We start from the raw sequence: 16522 nt of genomic DNA, 5'->3' as shown, positions 1-16522 counted from the left end.
TCAACCAAAATATCACATGTATTCTGCGATATATAGCGATCTGTATTGATATAAGACCACTCAAACAAAGGGAAATTTCACAGGATAGCTACAAGACCAGCCATGCTTTGTGGGATAGGATGTTGGGCAGTTAAGGAATAACATGTTCATAGCATGAGGGTAGCTGAAATGAGGATGTTGAGATAGATGAGTAACAAGACAAGGAAGGATATAACTAGAAATGAATGAATTCGAGGGAACTTAGCAGTAGCACGAGGTAATAAGATGGGCTAGACTTAGCTTGATCATGTGCAAAGGGAACCAAAACCTGCCTGGTTAGGAGTGAGTTGGTACAAATTGAATGTTCTAAAAGGGCAAGGGGTAGGTCCAAAGGGATGTGGGTGGAGGTAGTAAAAAAAAATGTGATGACTTATGGTGTAACTGAAGTTATGGCCCTTGATAGAGTGGAAATGGCAGAACAGGATTCATTTAGCTGACCCCAATTAATTGAGATAAGGCTTAGAGGAAGAGGATGATGATGATAGTGATACGCATCAATGCCTCGATATTGCACATAGGGACCCTTCATAATTCTTCAATTTTTGGGGGAAAGTGTGCGTTGGTGTGTTTGTCAATTCCACTTGGGTTGTTTCACTTCAAAACACGATTTTGGTAGAGAAATTGCAGTCACAAACTGGAACACAGTGGGAAAAGTTGGATTGAATCTGTTTAAATTAGTTTCTTTTGTATGGATAAGGAAGAAAATAGATGCAACTCCAAGATACATATATGGTTATGGAAGTGTTGAGCCAAGAACACAGCCGATAGCCTTAGTTACAGTGTCCATGTAGCGTCCATTAATGTGCATATTGGTGTAGTTTGGAGAGGATGGGTACCAGAGATATGTTAGTACACGGACTAGTACATTAGCTTATTAGTTGGGCACAGTATTATTGTTGGAGCAACAATATTATGGTTGCTCCGATGGTGATGGGACGACAAGTGCCAGCCACCTTGTAACTCCATGGGGATATGGGTCCAAGCTGTATTTTTGTTTTTGGATGCATTATTTGTGTTATATTACCGGTATTGTATGAGATTTGAATGATATGAACTCATTTTTGAAATAATTGCATCACTTTTTTCCCAGTGTTACCCAAACCGCTAACCCCCTTACATTTTATGTTCCAAATTGCATGACCTGAAATATGGATCATTTGCAATCTAGATTGCTACTTTTACATTCTGCATCCCATGATCTGAATTAGCAGTCCTTTGCAGTCCTAATCACTTGTACATTTTGAATCCTGCAATTTGAAAAAACCTGCATTACCTTGAAGAAGCATAGCTTCATTAACCCCAGTGTGGGTGTTCAAGGACTCCTGTTAGTTGAAGGCATTAAGGCTGATCCAAAGAAGGCATTAAGGCTGATCCAAAGAAGGTTAAGGCCATTCTTGATTGGCTGATTCCAATGGCCATTCATGAGGTTTATCAAGAACTTTAGTTCCTTCATGACACCAATTACTGAATGCATGAATTCGGGTCTTTTTGAATGGATGAGTAGTGGTTACCACTTTAAATGAAATTAAGAAGAAGATGATCAAAGGACTGATGTTGTGCCTGTCAGACTTTGCCAAAGCCTTTAAAGTGGTGTGTGATGCTTTTGATATGGGCATTGGTGGTGTCCATAGTCTGGAAGAGCATCTCATTGCATATTTTGCCAACAAGCTCAATGACACACAAAAAAGTACTTTTACTATGATGCTGGATTTTATGTTGTGGTACAAGCCTTGAAGTATTGGATATGTTATGTGTGTTGAGAGTGGGTAGTTAATTCTGATCATAAGGGCTTGAGGTATCTGAACTCCTAGATAAGAAGTGCAAAACACAACAAGTGTGCATGCATTTGGGAGTTTACCTTTAATGTCAAACACCAAGCAAGTGTGGAGAACAAGTTAGCATATGCCCTTTAGCAGGAAGGCACATTTCTTGACTACATTCTTAGTTTCAGTATTGGGACTTGGGAGATCATTGCAAGATCTAGTGCTGTGCAGCTGCTTTTTGGTGCCTCAGTCATTACTTTGGGATCACCAAGACCGTGACGATGGTTGAAGATAATTTCTATTGTGTGGGAATGAGATGCCATGAGCTTCTGCCTGACTCATAGGTGAAGGAAGAAGAGAAAACACTAGTTTGTACCCTACATCTTTTGTGCTGAATGGACCATGGGAAGATCGGGTTGCCAAAGACACAACGTGGTTATGACTATCTGCTCTGTAGTCTATTGCTTCTCTAAGATGGCGATTTTATCCCATTTAAGGAAACGTCGGATGACATGCATACTGCAAATCTCTTCTTCAAAGAAGTAAGAGGTGGTCTAACAACTTGGAGTTTCTAAAACCATTGTCTGTGGGAGATGTGAAGCTCATGTGTTTCTTCTGAAAAAAAAAACTCTTGAGCAAAAATGGGAATGAAACTGAAGTTCTCAAGTGGGTAGCTCTGTTAATTGTCGACCAAACTGAAGTGGTCAATTGAAGGCTTGGTAACTTGTTGTGATGTTTTGTGCATCACCATATCAGCATATAGGATCTTGTTCCGTCTCAAGTAGAGTTTGCCTACAGTTCCAATGTTAACTGTACCACAGGATTCACCACTTTCGAAGTTGTTGATGGGTTCAACCCTCCTATTGTTCCAGTATGGCTACTGATTACTACCTGACTGAAACATCATGCCGAGTATTTTGTGCAGCATATCAAGGGGTTCACAAGGATTTCAGGCATAAGATTGCAAAAGGTAATGAAAACTAGGGATACACTAACATGAAGCAATGCTTCTCACAGTTCAAGGAAATTTGGTAATGGCTTGTCTTAAGTCTGCGTACTTTAATTGCATACTTCGGACACCATGAATCCGGGAATGAGGAACAACACGCGATTCAGATGCCTAAAGTGTTGTGACAGCAAGATGAAGTGATTGAGGATTTGTTTGACTATCAAAATCACATCCACACATTGTGTTTGGTGTCAGAAGTTTTTAGTTAAGTGGAAGAGCCGCCGAAGGTCTGAATGTTTGTGGATTTGTAGGAACAGTTTTAGGGGCTTAACCCTAAGCTCTGTTATTGGTATATAAAATCAACTCAATGGAGATTTCTTCCAAGCTGGTAGGAGCTGATGCAAGCTGGTCCTACTCGGGAGTTTATAAATGCAGGATGAAGTGCCCCACGGTGACACACGTGTGGGCTCCATATGGCTGTATGAGTGAGCTGTTTGACATTCAAGTAGTTGCCTTGTGTTTCTTTTTCTTGTTTTATTATAAGAGGATTAGACTGAAACATACTTATATCTATATTATTATTATTATTGTGGAGGGGGCACCTCTTCTTGTGTGGTTGGTAGGGGAGAAAAGGAGGAAGGTTACAAGTGATCTCTAATAATCAACTAGAGGGGTAGTAGGGTTCATCCCCTACCCATGGAAGCAATCTGGCACCAGTTGCACTACAGTTTCTAATTGATATTGCTGATCTATACATGTGTTATTATGATTTTTGTTTATGCTTGTCATTTGCCACCATATTTTGTGTCTGTGGGCTGATTTGTTCACTATTTTATCAACATTCTCCTTGTCTGAAGATGCTGATAATGATATGCTAGCAATGTGGTACTTTGGTTTGTCTGCACATGAGTCTTTCTAATCTTTTTTTATTTCCCCTTTTAAATTCAAATCCTCTAATTATGTTATTCCTATTTCATAGAATCTGTATACTTGTCCACTGTAACATTTGAAGTTTGTACTTCCATTTGTGCATGATATGGTTCAAATGATTTTTATTTCTTGGAAGGCATATGATATAACTCGTATGCGTACTGATAATTTACCATTTTCTGATTCATTGAGTTTTTTTTTTTTCTTCTTGTTTCTTCATGTAACTGCATGCAGGTCTGACTGGGTTAACTCACCTCGATCTTTTTGGGGCTCGTATCACTGACTTCGGAACAAACTGCTTCCGATGTAGGTTACAAGAAAAATTTGATACTAATTATTTGGATGAGACACACTATTATCATCATAACCATATCCCAGCTGAGGCACATGTTTGTTGAAAATTCCTGTTTATATTTTTTCTTATTGATCATGTAGCCTATGTATAAGACTGTTAATATTTTTTAGCCTTTGTATCAGTAACGGTACTTTCCTGCAATCTACTTACATTTATGCATGGACATGTTATTTCTCTAGGGCTTCTTGTTTATCGCAAATAATTGTTATCCATTTCTCTAGTGCTGCTAGTTATCTCTGTTTTCGTATTGTAGAGCTACTAACATGAATTTGATTTTTAAGTGTCTCCTACTATTTTGCATGGTGAATGAATGATCTATAGCTCAAACAATGTTGTGGCAATATGTCAGGATGTCAAATTGTTAATCATCCATGGTATCATAAACTCCATCCAGTTTAGACATTCACCTGCTTTCCACTAGCATAGATGTCACCTCTGGTATGACCCATTGCATCCTGTACAATTCAAACAGGAACTGTCTGATCCATGTCCTCATGTCAAGATTTTAAACCATGGCATTAATCTTGTGCAGAATCTAAAGATTCGGGAGTTGGTTTTGTGATCAAATGATCCACATGGTGAAGTGCTTGAAATAGTTGATGTTGTGATATGTTAGGGTGCCAAAATGTCAATCCTCTGGGCTAGTTTAGACACCATCCATTTTTGGACATCACCATCTTAGATGTCATCTCTGGCATTACTCATTGCATGGAAACTATGCAAAGTTCAAACGGGTGCCACCATCAGTTCTCTTATGCCAACATTTTTAAACCATTGCATTAACCCTTTGTGGCTAAAGTTTCGGAAGGGGACCTTGTGAATCTAAATTGTCGAGAGGGGCTTCTAGTTGATGTGTTTCTTTTTTACTTAGCCTAGCAATCATATTTATGAGCTCTTTCTTTGAGTGGAATATTCATTTCTATCGTGTTCTTCAAGGACCCCCCCACCTGATGCAGGATATGAAAATTAGATATGATGTGCTAGATTTCAGGCTTTAGATCATAATAATTTAGAAACAATCACAATAATTCCACATCCCACATAAAGTCAAACATTCAACAAGGGGAATCTACGAGGCTCCAAGCCCAGACATGTTAGGGCTGAATCAATTAAAAATTATAGACCAAACAATACTCAAAGGATAGTAGATTCATCCACACATGCAAAGGATTATTTCCCAATCCAAGGGATTCTCGCGTTTCAATTCGGGAAAACCTAGGGTTTCAAAAGTGGAATAGAACTTAGAGATTTGAGATGATCCAAGGTTAGGATTATGGAAACAAAGCGAAAGAGGAGTGAAATAGAGATGAGAGGGAACTTGTGATCAACCCACACGTGTGGCCAACAAACCGGCCTGACAGATGTGCGTGGATGGCGATCCACATGTGTGTGGGGCCCACAAATCTGGAATTGGCCAGCTAGGACCTAGTCGGCCAGGGATGGGCCACCTTCCCTCCAAATTTCAAGCCAAACGGATGATCGGTTTGAATACGGTGCTCCGTTGAAGTTTCAGCCCTCCCGCAGGGTCAGATTTTGGAAATCTGCTGTAGGGGAAAGATTAGCTGCAAACGTGGGTGGATTTGAAGAGGGGATGGCTATAGGAGATGAGGAATATGGAGGGTAGGAGATGGGAGTAATTCGGGATGGGTGTGGCTTTGCACTACGGTTGTTAGCCCTTCGAAGAAGGGAGAGTTTTACACCCAATTAGGTTTCCACAACTTAGAGAATTAGAGAAGCAGGAAAACACATAATTTTATTAATCATCTTCAATGGAAAACTCTACAATGGGTTGCCTATTTATAAGAAAAACCTATACCCCAAAAGTCGCGCCATATACGCATACTATTACTTAAAGATGAAGTAATAAAAAATAACAACTAATCAATGCAATTTAAACTGTTCATGATGTTCCTAATAACGATAATAAGCAAAACTCAAAGTCCTAGGTCACCTAGGGTAGTGGGTCACAATCATGAGATCTAATGATGGGATCCACATGATGATCGGGTCCACCACAAGGAACTAAAACACAATCCTCTAACTAGGAAGCCCTCCATGGATGTTGTCATCAATCAAGATCGAAGGTGGGGCCCTCCTTGCATACGTGCGTTAGGGGACGTGCGTGTGCGCAAGATGTCCCCATTAACTCTCCCCGGCTGCGAAGATTTCGCCACTGGCGAAACAAAACTCCTGAACTGCTCCAAGATGTTAGGATCAAGTCTCTGAAGCTCCTCCTTAGTGAGCCACATACTGTCTGAAGCTGGGTGTGACTTCTACTTGATTAGGAACTTTTGAAATCTGCCGTCTGACTTCGATATTATCTGATGGTTTAGAATATCTTCTATCTCCTCTCTGGGTGTGGGAAGGGTAGGTATGTGAGATAGAGGCTGGGAAGATGGATCGTGAGGGGGCCATGGATTAAGGGAAAGGTCTGGGGAATCAGGATGGTTAGGTGACAGGTTGCACAATGTATCAGTGGTCCCCCTAAAATGCAACTAGATCCTCCACATTGAATATGGAACTAATTCCCATGGAAGGTGGAAGATCTATCGCATATGCATTGAGAACGTTTCGTTTTATAATTTTGAATGTTCCAACCTCTACGCATGGGTAATTTACAAATGGCTCCCTAATGGTATTGCTCTGACTTGATGCGGACCATCACAGAGTCCCTTACATTGAATTCCTTGAACCGTTTATGTTGGTCAGTAGAAATTTTATAATGTTCATTACTAGTATTGATCTTTTGCCTGATTTCTTGATGCAATGAATGAATGTGATGTGCAAAGGACTCTGCAGACTCTGATGGCCTATTGGACAGGGACATAGGGACAAGATCAATAGGCTTCTTATGTTTATAACCAGTAACGACTTCATAAGGACTTAAACCTGTGGATCTATTGATAGAACTATTAAATGAAAACTCAGCAATAAGTAGTGCAGTGTCCCACGTCCTGGTGTGCTCCCCTACTAAACACCTGAGAAAATTTTCCAGTCTCCTATTGACCACATCAGACAGGTTTGGTAGAGTCGCCCCAGGGATTAAATCAATGGCATGCTGTATATCCTTCATAGGGGGAAGCTCATCCGGTAGATCATCGGGAAAGACATCACGAAACTCATCCACTACCGGAATGGCCTCAGTGGGTACCTCTGCACTAGCCTCTGGTGCACTTTCCCTAGCCACAAGAGCGTACACCATCGAGTCCGACTCGGTCTCTCGCTCAAAGTCATTCGTATTTAGAATTTGGAGAAGGTTAGACTTGGACTTCGATTCATCAACCAACCTCAAGTGATAAGAGAAAATGAGGTATTTTTCCGTAAGAGTTTCTTTCATTTCTCCCCAATGGACTATTGGGGGTTTCCTCAACTTCTCTTTCTTTCGTTTGGCTCACAAGCTTCATCTTGGCAAATCGGACTCGACGAGCATTCGACATGTCGTACCACTCAAAATAGTGGTCCATATCCGCCAACCAATATAGAAAAGCTTTAAGGCCCAAGTGGCCATTAAATGTAGGGACCTCTACTCTTAACTCCCTTGAGGAGTTGTGCATTTGGGTCATAATGATCATGATGCCTCTCGCGGGGTGGGTGCCCGGGTGCGTGCCCATGTCTGTTTCTTTGGCCACCCCCATTTCCTTGTCTATCCTCTTGACCACCTGCCATTTATCGAACATCTTTCCCATTGACGGGGTTTGCCCAGGTGGAGGTCTTTAGTTGGGTAATGCGCACATTGAGCTGATCCTAGCGTTGGTCAATACGTTGTTCCAAGCGCCTACCCAAAGACTCAAACTGCCGAGTTATGTTGTCCATTGACTCTTGTAATTGCTTCATGTTTAATGCAGGGTGCAACCCAAAACCGCGACCAGTACGTGTGGGCATACAACTACCCACTAAACTCAAAGGTCCTTAAATGCCCAACTATATGCGTCTAGATGGGACCAAATGCTCCTACAGGACTCTATATGAGGGAAACTACGCAACGCTCCTAAAATTCCAGCAACATAACTGTCCAAACAGTTTGTTAACAGAAAATTCAGCAATGAAAATTGGGGAATTTCTGACAATAGAAAATTCAGCAGTCTGTTGTGAATGATGGGTCTTAAACAACCCTATATGATGAAATTTAATGCAAAATAAACTTGAGTAGACTAAACCCTAAACATGCAATGCAATCTCTTATGAAAAACCTAAGCTTTGATATCAAATTTGATGCAGGACATGAAAATTAGATATGATGTGCAAGATTTCAGGCTTTAGATCATAATAATTTAGAAACAATCACAATAATTCCACATCTTACATAAAGTCAAGCATTCAACAAGTGGAATCTACGAGGGTCGAAGCCTACACATGTTAGGGCTGAATCAATTAAAAATTATAGACTAAACAATGCTCAAAAGATAGTAGATTCATCCACACATGCAAAGGATTATTTCCCAATCCAAGGGATTCTGACATTTCAATTCGGGAAAACCTAGGGTTTCAAAAGTGGAATAGAACTTTGGGATTTGAGATGAGCTAGGGTTAGTGACGTAGGACAGCCCTAATTATGATGCATGCTCATGGAGATAATTAAACAGCGGAAATAAAATGAATAAATGATCTAAAATTCTAACAGTAATCATCATAACTGAGAAAATCATAAAGGAAACATGCAATGGAGCGGGCCATCACTACAACCATAGATTATGGAATTCAATTACTACTTAGGTTGGATCCGGTGAGGGATGAGACCTCCTGATCTTGCATGGTCACACCCAATCGATCAATGAAGATCACTAGTCCGAAGAATCAAGAAGTTTTTCGGATTAGGGATTTGAGAATTTGGGGATTTAGGGTTTAGATCGGTTTTCAAGATTTTGATCGAAGAAGGATTAGCCAAAACTGGAAAATAAAAGGAAGAAAATTATTACCTTGAAGAAGTTGGAGGGACACAAGAAATTAGAAGAAGAAGATCAAGGGGAGAGAAGAAGCACCATGAGAGAGAAGAGAGGGAGGAGGCAACCAAAGGGTTTGCTTTTCATTAATCAATAGTTGAAATTCGAGTTTAGGGCTTTAGCCCACTTAAATAAGCAAATAAAGACATAAAATTACTAAAATACCTCTAGAATAAGCAAATAAAGACATAAAATTACTACAAGAGCCCTAAGTCAAAAACACGCAAATAACATAATTACGGGAAAGTTTGGGCGCTCGGTCTTCTTTCTCCAATCTTTTTTCACATGTGTCTTCCCTGAGTGGGGTCTTCTATATGTCCAATTACATGTGAAAGGTCTTCAGCTCCTCAATAGTCACCTATCCACAAGGACGACACTTGTGGTTGGCGCTTTCTTCGTTGGTACACCTTGAATGCGCTTGTGTCCGCATTAGTTAGGGTTATGGAAACAAGGCGAAAGAAGAGTGAAATAGAGACGAGAGGGAACCTGTGATCAACCCACACGTGTGGACAACAAACTGGCCTGACTCACGTGCGTGGATGGTGGTCCGCACATGTGTGGGGCCCACAAATATGGAATCGGCAGCTAGGGCCTAGTCGGCCTGGGATGGGCCACATTCCCTCCAAATTTCAGGTTAAACGGATGATCGGTTTGAATATGGTGCTCCGTTGAAGTTTCAGCCCTCTTGCAGAGCTAGATTCTAGAAATCTGCTGTAGGGGAAAGATTAGCTGCAAACGTGGATGGATTTGATGAGGGGATGTCTATAGGAGATGATGAATATGAAGGGTAGGAAATGGGGGTGATTTGGGGTAGGTGTGGCCTCGCACCATGGTTGTTAGCCCTTCGAAGAAGGGAGGGTTTCGCACCCAATTAGGTTTCCACAACTCAGAGAATTAGAGAAGGGGGAAAATGCAGAATTTTATTAATCATCTTCAATGAAAAAAATGCTACAAGGGATTGCCTATTTATAAGAAAAACCTATACCCCAAAAGCCACAATATGTGCGCATACTATTACTTAAAGACGAAGTAATAAAAAATTACAACTAATCAATGCAATCTAAACTGTTCATGATGTTCATAGTAACAGTAATAAGCAAAACTTAAAGTCCTAGGTCACTTTGTAAAATTTGTGTTCCTTCATTACGAGACAGCTTCAACCATTTGGCAATCCTTCAGTCTCTTTGAAACATATTGAATTATGCTGAAGACTGTGGGTGATCTTTTCAAGGTTGGGGTGATGGTCCCTTCAAACCATGTGGGCAAATATAGTAGAGAATGCTTCCTCATGATATTTATGGCATACAGAAGGAAGAATAAGGCTTTGATGATGATAATGATAGAATGAATAAACAACATGTTCTTCGAAGAAAAATCTTGTCCATCCAGGTGTTCAAGAAAATCAAACTGTCCCGGTGTTCAAGAAAATCAAACTGTCACTTGTTGATTTGAGAAGGAAAGAAGAAAGAAAGGACAAAAAAGTACATTTAAAGGAAATTTCATTTTTGATTTTTTAAGAAGTTCAAAGGATGTAATAAATGACAACTCAAGTCAGGTTTGCCAAGATTGCCCACCGCCCACAAATACAACTGGGGGGTAAAGCCAGGGTGGTCTGGTGGTTTATTATTATTGTTGTTGTTGTTGTTGGTTTAAATCTCTACAAAGATTTAAAGGATTGCATAAGGATTGTCATTGAGGGTGACTCCAAGTTTTCTAGTTTCACAGTCTAAGCTGATGCCATGGAGGTGGCAATTTATTGGAAAAGAAGTTAAAGGGTTAGTTCTCGTTGTTTATGTGTTCTTTTAATTTTGTTCCTAGAGAAGCTGATTCTCCGTCTGATAGTTTGACGAAGGATTGAATCTGGGATCTTTATATATTGGAAGATCTCTTCCATCACCTTAGTGATTGTCTGTTGTTGTTGTTGTTGAAGTCAAATAGGGGTAATCAAGACCATAGTAATGATCTCGTCCATTCTGACAAGGCGACTCTAATCAAGCAGAGTTCAAAGGAATTAAAACTGGTTTAAATCTCTAGAAAGATTTAAAGGATTGCACAAGGATTGTGATTGAGGGTGATTCCAAGTTTGCTAGTTTCTCAGTCTAAGCTGATGCCTTGGAGGTGGCAATTTATTGGAAATGAAGTTGAAGGGTTACTTCTCGTTGTTTTTGTGTTCTTTTAATTTTGTTCCTAGAGAAGCGGATTCACCATCTGATAGTTTGACGAATGGAGGATTGAATCTGGGATCTTTATATATTGGAAGATCTCTTCCATCACCTTGGTGATTGTCTCTCTTAATACAATTTTTTTTGTAATCCATAGAAAATTGGAGTCATCCCACAATCAGTTTTCAATGACTCTAGAGATGTTGTGGCCAAAGGCTTGCAATGCAGATTATAATGTAAGATGATATTGGACGATGGGGGAGATGCTGTTGCAACAGCCGAAGACAGAGCTGTTGTTGAGGCAAAAGACACTAGGGAAGTGATCAAAGAAGGTGCCGGTGTGTGAACAAGCATTGTGAGGTAACAAGGGCACACAGCAACAAATGGACTGTTCAAGACTGGAAAGAGATAAAACATGAAGAAAAATTGAGGTTTGAGGAGGTTAAAGGTGTGCTGGTTCATTGGTTTGGAGGTCTGGACCCAGGTGGCATTTTTATGGTTCTCTGGTAAGTTTGGCAAAGTGGCCGATGTAATCGTTATGAGAATGCAGATATTCACAATTGATCGGGGGTTTTGCCTTTGTTCACTAATAATGTTGGGTAGGAAGTTAAAAGGATGTTATATTAGATGTCCACAAAAGATGGGTATCAAGGAAGAGATTAGTCATGCTCCTCAGAAAGCATAGTTAGAAGCAACCAACGATAAAGAAGGCAGTCCTATTGATCAAGGAGGTACTGCTTGCCGACCCCATTTACTAGGATGAGGCTTAAATGATGATGATGAGAGCTAGTTAAAACGCAAATAAAAAGATGACAGTACTGGAATCTGTGAGAAGGTTTCAGCTCGTGCTGTGATCTTGGGAAATGGTCATCGAGAAATTGATATGGCACCACACAATTGAAGGACTTAACATGGAAGGCTATATGTAGGAATTGGGTGATTATATACCCAAAGGCTATGCCACAATATTGATGATTTCTAGTAGAGAAATAAAATAAACCAGAGGATGGATAAATATGTGGGGTCATACTAAAGGGATCTAGTGGCATCCCACCTTGAGATTCCAGAAGAATCTCTCATGTGTCTAGAAATCCGTCAAAGAAAGAAAAAAAAAATGCAACTTCAATAATTGAAATCATCAAGCATTAATTATATCCATGATTCTCAGCTTTGCATAGGCTACAAAGCATGTGGAAAAATGGTTACATAACAGTAACAATGGCCAATTTTTATTTTTTTTTATTTTTTAGAAAAGGAAAAAGAAGGGACCATTCCATCCGCTATCGTGTAACGACAGTGGCTGCTACTGCCTCGTTACCGTTTATTGAATCCCTGTACAATCCGATCTAGAATGGTCCAGAAAGAAATCTTTAAAATACCGCGTACTCCAAAAGTATGCCTCAAAATTGATGGTTTCTTCACCTGTAGCAGAAAATAAAATTAAACAGAAGAAGGATAAATATGTGGAGCCAATACTAAAGGGATCTAGTGGCATCCCACCACTAGATTCTAGAAGAATATCCCATGGATATAAATCCATAGTAAAATTGAAAATCAATTCATTATTCATGCATTTGGTCCTTTTGCCTTTATATAGATACAAATTCGATCTAGAATGATCCAGGAAGAAATTGCTAGAACATTCTATACTTCTCCCCCACTGGCCCACATTAATAATTACCTAATCCTACTCGAATTGTCATACTAAAGAATCCTTTCATGAACTGGAAACTAGACATGAAGAACCAATCTTTCTTGACCTACATATTCATGAACAATATGTTTTTTGGGGCGGCATGGTTTGTGCAAATCTTCCAAAGTGTCCTATGCATGCCTTGTAATGGTGTAAAGTTTGATCAGTGGTTCCCCGAGTCCAACTGCCATTCAATTGGTCTTGTGGGTCCTATGGTGTAATCAAACCTTTGAATTGGTCCCAATCTGTCATTCAAGTCTTTAACCTGGTCAATATCATCATTCAGCTCATTGTGGACCCTGGTCCAGATCTTCAATCCGGATGGTTGCATAAAAGCCCAATCTTCAACTGAAAGGTTGGGCGGGCCTGATAGCAGTCTGTACCCTTGGATGAGCTTGATCACACAAGCAATTATCAATAGGAACCAATCTGGACCTCGATTGAATGACTGGATGGCATAGCTTCATCAGGAGTGTTCTTCTCACGGAGAAGTGTCTATGGCTGTACCCTTTGGCAAGTTGACATGCAATCTACTTTAGAGGGTTAGAAAGGTGGTGGGTTGATTCATAATCTGCTTTAAGGAAGAGGGTAGAAAGGTTGCCCTAGTCAATGATTGCTTTCTGATAGAAAAGCTGGAATGCTTGGATGGGGTTCCTGTGTTTTTCCATTGTTTTAAGTTCACAAACACCAACCTTATCTTATTTTTTAAATATAAAATCAATGTTGATGGAGCTTACAGAGAAAGTTACGCTGAAGAAAATCGGTGAAATTGCGAGCAATTTTCTATCCTCCTAATCCCAGCAGTTTGTCGTGGGCCACTGTCATAGAACCCTCGCGATCGTTAAAGTTGTGAAAGGAGTCTAGCCACGGTAGTCTGGGGATGGTTGGATTTTTGTAATTGGTGCCTTGCTTGGGGAAGGAAAACTGTTGTTGATCTGGGATCTAGTGTTGGAAATGTTATGGAACTTGACTTTCTGTCCTTAGATGGTCAAGAGATTCACAAAGCTTGTCTGAAGGTGCAGATTCAGATCGAGAGCTGAAACGATCGTCTTGTTTTGATGTACAAGGTTGATCCAGCTGAAGATGTTAATCATCTACCTGAGCAATATGTTGAAGGTGACCTCTCATTGCCGGTGAGCCCAAAGCATGGGCTGCTGTCCACCAAATTGTTGCTGGAAATGGTAGCAGGTTAGAACAGAGGAATTACAATGAGTAACGTGGGTGAGAGGAGTATTGATCAGTTGGGGTGGGATTCAACCATGAAGTAGGGGCCGGGTTTCACAGCTTTAGGCAATTGGATTATCATTATTAATGCTTCGCCAGTTGCAAACACACATTGCGAGTCGATGACTGATAATTTAAAAAAAAAGAAAAAAGGGTGCAGGTTCAATTGAGTCAAATTTCAATTTTAATATAAAGAACGTATCAGCCACTGAACTTCTCATTTTAAATTCATCAATTTCATGAGATCATATAATCCAAAATTATTGAGACGATGCATTTGAAGGACAAGGAGATGTTTGGAGATGGGCAGCCTGAGGACCCGTCTGGCATGCACTTTCCCAAGGATGTGAACAGGCACATGCCCAAATCATAGATGAGCTGAAATTCGGCATGGGTGGCATTGGTAAACAATGTTTAAGTAACATTTAGGAAAAAATGGATAAGTATTACAGCATATTCAATGTGATATTGAGTTCTTCAATGCTCTGCTATTCTATTGGGTCTCTGACAAGCCTTTTTTTTTTTTTGTCTGATGCCGTCGAGCTTGTAGGCCTTTCTGTGTTCTTTTTTTTGGATGCTGAATTGGGCTTTACGCCCTGCTTTTGCTGCCTTTTGGGCGTGCTACTTTTGGATTGTATCTTTTGTTGATTGGACTCGGGCTTAGGCCCCTTGGTTGGTAATAAATTTCTGTCTTACCTTACCTATACCAAAATAATAATAACAATATCTTTTTGCATGATGTCAATTCATCTCATATATGATGTGATTTGTTATGTGATTGAATAGATTGTATAAATGGTGTTCCATTTGATGTAGCTGAGTTCCCTTCAACCATATCAATACATGTAGGTTATCTTTAGATGTTTGATGCTATCCTGCAAATTGTGAATGAGGTCTTTTTCCTTGGTATTGAATCAGACTTCAAGAACCTCCGTTCCCTTGAGGTATGTGGTGGAGGGATAACTGATGCTGGTGTGAAGAACATCAAAGATCTTGTCTCCTTGACACTGTTAAATCTTTCGCAGAATTGCCACCTCACAGATAAAACCTTGGAATTGGTTTCTGGTATGTTCACTTTCACTTATTTAATCCGAAGATTCTTGCTATATTCATGCCAATGCAGCATAAATGTGGTCCACTAGTCCTTGCATCAGGTGAGCCCAGCTTGTATATGCCCAGGCCAAAAGCCTGGTTAGTACCATTATCGGGTTGCCTGCACATGTGCAAATGAAAGTACAATTTGAGAGTCTCTCTCCACTGGTCGAGATTCAGTGTGGCCCATCTAAAATGGTTGGGCCAGCCTGGGCATCTAGAAGTAAGGGCTCAACTGATCTGATCCCACGCCTCAGCTGGACGTGCAGAGTGACATGTCAGATTAGCTGACCTTTTTGCATGCAGTCATTGTTTTCTGACATTCTTATATGCTATATACAGGATTGACTGCCCTGGTTTCCTTGAATGTCTCAAATTCACGAGTAACCAATGCCGGGCTGAAGCATTTGATGCCTTTGAAAAATCTAAGATCTCTGTCCTTGGAGTCGTGCAAAGTGACGGCAGCAGAAATCAAGAAGCTTCAGCAGACTGCCCTTCCCAATCTGGTAAGCGTCCGCCCTGAGCAGAAAGCATAAGAAAGTTCTGTAAATAGTCCCACAAACATATGAAAGGACACTGCTGCTGTGGAATGGATAATATATATATATATATATATATATATATATATATATATATATATATATATATATATATATGAAAGAAGAATAACCAAGCAAGAAGAAGACTTGAATGAATGAAATGTGTAAATATGGGAGGGACATGGAATGCTGATAGCTGTAAATAAGGTTATTGAAAGAGTTTGGTAAGACCTGTATGCTGTATGTGAAGCCTCTTCCAAAGCATGGAAGGATTGGCTTCCTCTGGACAGGCAATGCAACTGTTGGTTCTTGTATATATAGGTATGATCTGATGCTGGACTGTTGAAATGAATGGAGTCTTTTAGTTAGCTGGACCGTCGAAATGAATGTAGTCTTTTAGCAGTCATCGTGTGTGTGTGTGTGTGTGCGCGTGCGCACATTTGCAGACGTGTCATGGGCGTCTAATCCGAATGGTACATAAGATGCGGAATCCCATGAAACCCCAGGGGACGAATTTTCACCCTGATCTAAGATTCTGGTGGGCCTTGGCAAAAAGAGATGCAAATCAAGGGAAGAAACTGTTTTCATTTTTCATGGCTTGGTTCAATGTAAAAATTGGTACCAGGGAGTTTCATGAGGTTCTGCTTCATGTGGACCGTTCAGATTTTCGAGACTCATCACGAATGATGAGTTTCAAAAAAAGTTCCTAGGACCTCCGTGCCAGCAGGCTATATATATATATATATATATATATATATTGACCTCATGGGAACCCCACTGTGATGTGTGCCAAATATCTACCCCATCAGTCAGATGCACCATTCCATGGTGGGCCT

General features: G+C 40.3%; 1 protein-coding gene across 2 annotated transcripts in view; it reads left to right on the top strand.

Annotated features, from left to right (window-relative positions):
- The window catches only part of LOC131254742 (uncharacterized), a 98080-nt gene extending 82028 nt beyond the window's left edge, over nucleotides 1-16052 (top strand). The window contains exons 14-16 of one of the 2 annotated variants that reach the window (XM_058255457.1): nucleotides 3916-3987; nucleotides 14974-15120; nucleotides 15490-16052. In XM_058255457.1, the coding sequence (XP_058111440.1) occupies nucleotides 3916-3987; nucleotides 14974-15120; nucleotides 15490-15683 (413 nt within the window). In that variant the 3' untranslated portion in view covers nucleotides 15684-16052. The remainder of the gene's footprint in view (nucleotides 1-3915; nucleotides 3988-14973; nucleotides 15121-15489) is intronic. The other variant, XM_058255458.1, reaches the window with a different exon arrangement.
- Nucleotides 16053-16522: the final 470 nt, after the last annotated feature.

The sequence above is a fragment of the Magnolia sinica genome, chromosome 9 (genome assembly GCF_029962835.1).
Source record: "Magnolia sinica isolate HGM2019 chromosome 9, MsV1, whole genome shotgun sequence".
NCBI classification, from domain to species: Eukaryota; Viridiplantae; Streptophyta; class Magnoliopsida; order Magnoliales; family Magnoliaceae; genus Magnolia; species Magnolia sinica.
Note: the sequence above shows the minus strand (reverse complement) of the source record. Positions and strands in the feature narration are given on the sequence as shown.